This window comes from Lipotes vexillifer, unplaced genomic scaffold (assembly GCF_000442215.2).
Source record: "Lipotes vexillifer unplaced genomic scaffold, Lipotes_vexillifer_v1.1 scaffold629, whole genome shotgun sequence".
In the NCBI taxonomy this organism is placed as follows: Eukaryota; Metazoa; Chordata; class Mammalia; order Artiodactyla; family Lipotidae; genus Lipotes; species Lipotes vexillifer.
The window spans coordinates 271409-278883 of record NW_006774188.1 but is presented as its reverse complement, the minus strand read 5'-3'; the positions used below and the strand labels follow the sequence as shown (position 1 = coordinate 278883).

General features: G+C 43.9%; 1 protein-coding gene across 3 annotated transcripts in view; it reads right to left on the bottom strand.

The window, feature by feature from the left end:
* The window catches only part of RDH11 (retinol dehydrogenase 11), a 24664-nt gene that overhangs the window by 15526 nt on the left and 1663 nt on the right, over positions 1–7475 (bottom strand). Inside the window, exons 2-5 of one of the 3 annotated variants that reach the window (XM_007449005.1) lie at positions 5883–6001; positions 4450–4605; positions 3064–3168; positions 2274–2483 (exon numbers count right to left, since the gene is read on the bottom strand). In XM_007449005.1, coding sequence (XP_007449067.1) covers positions 2274–2483; positions 3064–3168; positions 4450–4605; positions 5883–6001 — 590 coding nt within the window. The remainder of the gene's footprint in view (positions 1–2273; positions 2484–3063; positions 3169–4449; positions 4606–5882; positions 6002–7475) is intronic. The other 2 variants (XM_007449006.1, XM_007449007.1) reach the window with 2 other exon arrangements.

The window sequence follows — 7475 nt, the reverse complement described above, 5'->3', positions numbered from 1 at the left end:
TCCCTACACTTTCAACCAGGCAGGCACACAGGACCAGTCCTTAAGGATATACCACCTCACCATACATCTCCAATCAACAAGCCCTGTGATTTTCACATCCTAAATATCTCTCAGGAGTGTCTATTACCCTCCATCTCCACCACCCTAGTCCAAGCTACCCTCACTTCTTACCTCAACCACAGAAATCACCTGCTGCATCCACTCTTGCCCTCGTTTTAAAAAAGGATTCCATTTTAACGGTTTTCCATTGCTCTTAGAATAAACACTAAAATCCTTACTGTGGCCTCTCTGGATTTCACCTTCACCAACCTTACCAGTCTCAGCTCAGATCTCTTGCTTTCTACATTCTAACTATGACTGCCTTTTCTCAGTTTCTCAAGCAGAGACCAAACCTTCATGCATTCTCTTCCTTCTGCCTGGAATGTTCCTCAGCCCCCTCAGCTGCCTCACCCCACCCACACTGTAACCCATTTAATTTATTTCTTTTTTTTTTTTTTTTTTTGCGGTGCGTGGGCCCCCCCCTGCTGTGGCCTCTCCCGTTGCGGAGCACAGGCTCCGGACGCGCAGGCTTAGCGGCCATGGCTCACGGGCCCAGCCGCTCCGCGGCATGTGGGATCTTCCCGGACCGGGACACGAACCCGCGTCCCCTGCATCGGCAGGCGGACTCTCAACCACTGCACCACCAGGGAAGCCCTAACCCATTTAATTTCTAATCATCCTGCAAGGGCTCAGCTTGCAACTCACTCCCTCAGAAAAGTCCTTCCTGATCCTTCAGACTGAATAAGTTCTCCCCACCACCCCCCTGCCAATCCATTATAGGTCCTCGTAATTGCCCTTTATAGCATTTATCACAATTATAATTAAATAACAACAACAAAAAGAAAACTGTCTAGACGTTGTTTAGGAAATGAAGAAACTAAAGCACATCTATACTGTGAAACACAATGCGGCCAACAAAAGTAATGGGGTAAATCTCTATGTAGTACATGGAAAGATCTCTACGATACTGTGTTGGAATTTCACTTCCTTATGTATGATATGTACATATGTAAATGCACAAGAAAATAATTGGAATGGTGCACATCAAGTTGTTGACAGTGGTATCTTGAGGGGAGAAAAGCAGAAAGGGAAGAGAGGAGAATAACTCTATATACTTCCATCTTATTCGAACTTTTTACAATGAGAATTATTCATGCATTACTAGATTGATTTTACATGTGATTTTACATATGACAGTTGTATAAATACTTGCTAATTATTTCTCTCTCCCATTGGATGTGAACCACTCCACCACTCCACTAATCCGGTGTGTAAAATAGCATGGACATTGGCATACGTGGCTGTTGAATGGCTGAATGAATGACTCTTCCGTCATGCCCAGGTTTCTTTCATTACATCATAGCTATTTCCCACCTAATCCTCATACCTATCAGGTTTTCTCACTCGTGTAGCCTCTGCTTTTATCTGGTCCTCACAGCTGGGTCCATCTCTCCACTTGCAGGCCACCCTAGCTCCCTGACCAACCTTTGGGTAGTTTTCACCATCCAGTTACCCTGAACCATCCCAAGCTGGTAAAGGATGTTATGCCCTGGGCATAGACATAACCCTCCATCTCACAGCTGTCCATGTGGTTTGAGGATCCTGTTCCAACGATGGGGCTAATGTGTCTGATACCTTCAGCCTGAATTCTGCCTGCCTTAATCCTAAGCAACTCTAATTGTCCACCCTGGATTTCCTGTTCTATTTATTGGAAATCCATAGTAGACCATTCCAAGGACCTCTGTTTATTTGTGACTGGAGACTCCCCTCCTCAAGTATACATTTCCTCTTATTTGACCCTTTGTTGTTAGGGAGACCCCCTCCATAGTCCCAGCACCTGTTTTATCCCAACGGTTGTAGCCAGTGCCAGTTCTTCTATCTAGTTTCATTACGAGTCAAAAAACTTGATTTGCTCATGAGGCCTGAATTAATCATGACAATAACCCGTGAAGCAGTCCCATTTTACATATGAGGAAATAAGTCTTGAAAAGTAAAACAACTTGCTGCAGGTCACACAGCTAGTAACTGCCAAAGCCCAGCCTTCAGAATTTTCCCGTTATCTCCCAGTCACCTCCAACATTCACTTGTGGACTGTTTACTACAACTATACCCAGGTAGAGCCATGGAAGCAGGTCCTGTCTAGAGGATGGGCTCCAGAAAACAGTTCCTATTCCTGTGGCTTTTAGCTACTTCCCATTGACTCATGTCTCCAGACTCATTTCTTCTAAGCCTACCTTTTAGCCTCCGGGCCAGTTCCTGGGTAAAGAGAATGTTGGCTAACTTGCTGTGACAGTAGGCCAGACCTGCATGGTAGAACTTCTCACCCTGCAGGTTATGGAAGTGGATCCTTCCCAGGTGATGTGCTAAGGAAGACACATTCACTACCCTTGATGGGGCTGATTCCTTCAACTTCTCTAGCAACAGGTGGGTCAGGAGGAAGTGACCTTTGAGAAAAAGCAGAATTAGCAGAGTTCAGGGCCAATGTGAGGGTGAAGGGAGTAGTGGTGAGCCAGGCTCAGCTATGGAAGGCAGAGCATTCAAGAATAAGGCTTTTTGCCTCATTAATTCATTATCAACTACAGAATAAGTTCAGTGACGGTTTAGGGAGATAGGAACAGCCAAAGACATGAGACATCTTTCTATGAGGTAGGTCTGGGTTATGTGAATACGAATACGAAGTCATGTCGTATTCCAACTTTGAATAACATCACTGTTTAAGCGCAGGTGGCCTCTACTTGATGCTGGCCACAAGGGTCTCTACAAAGGAAGCAACACAGCCCCCAATCCAACTAGGTTGTTCAAAAATGTTCTAAGGTAAGTCGAATCTGAAGCACAGATTAAAAAGTGGGAGGAACCTCAGGCGAGCCTGAGCTTTCAGGCAGGACAACACTATTTATTATACACTTATAGTCTGTTATGGCCCAAAGGTCCAATCACACCACAAAGAAGGCTCCATATGACCCTAAGTTTTCCAAGGAGAACTTTAGTTTCCCTCTAGCTTTGTGATGAGACACAATTTCTTACCTAAGTGGTTGACTCCCATGTGCATCTCAAAGCCGTCAGCTGTCTTGGAGTAGGGACACATCATCACTCCTGCGTTGTTGATCAAAATGTGGAGATGCTTTTCCTCTGCAGGGAAGAGGGGATGGAGTGTGGAAGTGGCCAGCCACAGCCGTTACCTCTTTGAAATCTGCCCCATATCTATGCTTTGAAAATGAGGATGCATGGCTTCAATCTTTCCTCTATTTTCCCCTCATACTTATTTTGTACTGTTTTTTCATTTTAAGACTTTAGTTGAATCATACATACTCTTGATACAGGGCAAAATTCCACAGAAAGACTCCCAACAGAAAGACTTCCCAAGCTGAATGGGAAATTCCAAAACAAGAGAAAAAGGATACTCTCTATGCCTCCCTGCCGCTCGGATTCAGGCCCACAAAGAAACACTGGTTTCACCCCTTTGTTTCATCTGCCAACTCTCTTTTTTTTTGCGGTATGCGGGCCTCTCACTGTTGTGGCTTCTCCCACTGCGGACAGGCTCCGGACGGGCCCAGCTGCTCCGCGGCACGTGGGATCCTCCCGGACCGGGTCACGAACCCGTGTCCCCTGCATCGGCAGGCGGACTCTCAACCACTGTGCCACCAGGGAAGCCCTGCCAACTCTGTCTTATGATTTATTTCCTCATATGAGTTGCAATTTCTGACTAAAAGTATATATCAGTGGAAGCTGCCTCCCTTGGGAGGCCTAAATCCCTGGGTTATGAGGGAATAAGCCTACAGGGTGCTCTTGGACTCAATTTTGATGTGATACTACGGGGTTTTACGTTAATTTCTCAGCTCAAGTTTCTTGCACCAGTTGGTGGTGTGAATGAATTCCCCCCCACCCCATAAATGATGTCAGCTTGAAGTTCTAATTTCTTGCAGATGACCGTTTATCCATCCATGTTCTAAAGAGATGTTAAGCTTCTTTGTCATGTCCCTGAGCTGGTGGCCTGGGTTTTTTTTTAAGCTCCCTGTACCAAGGACCAGATGGCTTTTTGTGAATCCCAACCTTATGTGGAGCCTCAGATAGAGACAGCAACCCAGCCCTCAACATCCTGAGGTCTCATCTCCTATCCCTGTACAGATATTTGGACTCCAGACCTTAAAGCCCATTTTGAGTTCTGGTACACGTATGAGATTTCTGGCTTTAGTTCTTATGCACTGCTATGAACTTTTGAATTCACTTTTTGTTTCTGCCTCTTGAGTATTTCCCTTTGTTACTAATGAGTTCAGCTATGAATCATAAGTTTTTGGCTATATTTTGTCTAGCATTTCTATGTATCAGAGAGGGAGAGGAATCTTTTCCTTTTAGCTAAGTCTGCCATGTTGATTGCAAGACCCACAGCACAGTCTCCAGTTCCACACTTACCTGCTAAGAAGCCCTTAGCAAAGGCTTGAATAGATTTAGTATCAGCCAAGTCCAGTTTCCGCACCAACACCTGTTGGTTCCCTGTCATGATCTGGATCTCTCTGGCCACCAACTCCCCCTTTTGTACATCCCGGCAAGCTAAATATACACGGGCTCCTGCCAACCAACATATAAAAGAGACAAACTGTCGGCTCTGTTTTTGAGTGAGCATCAAAGACCTAATACTAATGTTAAATGTTATTTTCTACTGTTTTTTTAAAAAAGGAATTACCCCTACTTCACACAGAGGTATCTGATGAACAAATCAGGAAAGAAAAATAAATCAGTAATATTCATTGTGTCCATTATATATAGAACATTGTACTAGTGTCAGACCAGCAAATCAGCGGGGCACTTGGAATGTTCTTGAATTCCAAGACTGGGAGGAAATAATGAGAATGGTCATCATTGCAAGGGATAAAATAGCAGTAGCAAGAAGAAGACCTAAATAGACATTTCTCCAAAGAAGATCTACAGATGGCCAATAGGCACATGAAAAGATGTTTAACATCGCTAATTATTAGAGAAATGCAAATCAAAACTACAATGAGATATCATCTAACACCAGTCAGAATGGCCATCATTAAAAGTCTACAAATAACAAATGTTAGAGAGGGTGTGGAGAAAAAGGAACGCTCCTACACTGTTGGTGGGAATATGAGTTGGTGCAACCACTATAGAAAACAATATGGAAGTTCCTCAGAAAACTAAAAATAGAATTACCACATAATCCAGCAATCCACCCCTGGGCATATATCTGGACAAAACTATAATTCAAAAAGATACATGCACCCTTATGTTCATAGCAGCACTATTCACAATAGCCAAGATATGAAAACAGCCTAAATGTCCATTGACAGATGAATGGATAAAGAAGATGTGGTATATATATACAATGGAATACTACTCAGCCATAAAAAAGAATGAAAATGCCATTTGCAGCAACATGGATGCAACTAGAGATTATCACACTAAGTGAAATAAGTCAGAAAGAGAAAGACAAATACCATATGATATCACTTATACATGGAATCTAAAATATGACACAGATGAACCTATCTACAAAACAGAAACAGACTCACAGACATAGAGAACAAACTTGTGGTTGCCAAGGTGGCGGGGTGGGGGATGGATGGACTGGGAGTTAGGGATTGGCAGATGCAAGCTATTACATATAGAATGGATGGACAACAAGGTCCTACTGTATAGCACAGGGAGCTATATTCACTATCCTATGATAAACCACAATGGAAAAGAATATATTAATAAAAGAATATATATATGTATAACTGAATCACTTTGCTGTACAGCAGAAATTAACATTGTGAATCAACTGTACTTCAATTAAAAAAAAACAACAGTGGCAGGAGGGAATTAGAAGCAGATGAATTTGCCTCTTTGAGCTAGCTCTTTGGCTGTCTCCTTCCCGATGCCTGTGTTGGCTCCAGTGACCACAGCGACCTTCCCAGGAAGCTGGATGGTTGATGTACACACCCCGCTGGACAGCATTTTCCTGCAGACAGAGAAGAGCTCATCAGTTCTTCATTCTCTTTGTCTCAGCCAGAGATTCCTGCAACATTCCCGCATCTACAGGTCCCAAGGCTGAGGGCTGTTTTGGTTCCTTCTACTGCTGTCTTTTTATAGATTAAAGGAAGGTTGGAGGAAAGAAAACAAAATTTCCTGCTCTTAAGATTTTCTTGCTCGGGCTTCCCTGGTGGCACAGTGGTTAAGAATCTGCCTGCCAATGCAGAGGACACGGGTTCGAGCCCTGGTCCAGGAAGATCCCACATGCCGCGGAGCAACTAAGCCTGTGCACCACAACTGCTGAGCCTGCGCTCTAGAGCCTGTGAGCCACAACTACTGAGCCTGCATGCCACAACTACTTAAGCCTGTGCGGCTAGAGCCCGTGCTCCGCAACAAGAGAAGTCACCACAATGAGAAGCCCGTGCGCCACAATTAGAGAAAGCCCGTGCGCAGCAACGAAGACCCCACGCAGGCAAAAATAAAAGTAAGTTAATAAGTAAATAAATTTATTTATAAAAAAAAGATTTTCTTGTTCAAATGTTTCTGCTCTTGCTTGAGGACAGAAGTGATTCTATTATAAGGGCAAACCTTAGCACTGTTCCCTGCAGTTACAAGAACTGATGAATATCTGTTTAGCCAGGATCCTGGTGGAGCTCTTTCTTAGGCTTAGGAAATCACAAGACTCAGCCTAGAAAAAGAAAGAACTGGTCCACTAATGTTAATCTGTCCATAACTGTCACTTTATGGCCTTAATAAAACAGCTTACCCAACACAAAGTTAAAATTATGAAAGCTTGTCAACCTGGACAAAACGAACAGAAACACACACACACACTTAAAAATAAGACAAAGAAGAACTTCCCTGGTGGCACAGTGGTTAAGAATCCGTCTGCCAATGCAGGGGACACGGGTTCGAGCCCTGGTCTGGGAAGATCCCTCACACCACGGAGCAACTAAGCCCGTGCGCCACAACTACTGAGCCTGCGTGCCACAACTACTGAAGCCTGCGTGCCTAGAGCCCGTGCTCCACAACAAGAGAAGCCACCGCAGTGAGAAGCCTGCGCTCAGCAACGAAGAGTAGCCCCTGCTCGCCACAACTAGAGAAAGCTTGCACACAGCGACGAAGACTCAACACAGCCAAAAATATATAAATACATTTAGAAAAAAATAAATAAATAAGACAAAGAATAATGTAAATAAGTACAAAGAGGAGCTGAGATTCAAGTCCTGGTTTCACTAATTTGAGTCCTTCTTCCTTCATCCTGCTCCTCCAGAGGAATGAATGCACAAACAGATATTAGTAGGCCTCCGATTGTTCTTTTCTCTGCAAATCTTGGGGGCCCAATTTAAAACAATTTGTTGACTGGGAGATGCATTTTTTTTTTTTTTTTTTTTTTTTTTTTTTTTCCTTGCGTTATGCGGGCCTCTCACTGTTGTGGCCTCTCCCATTTGCGGAGCACAGGC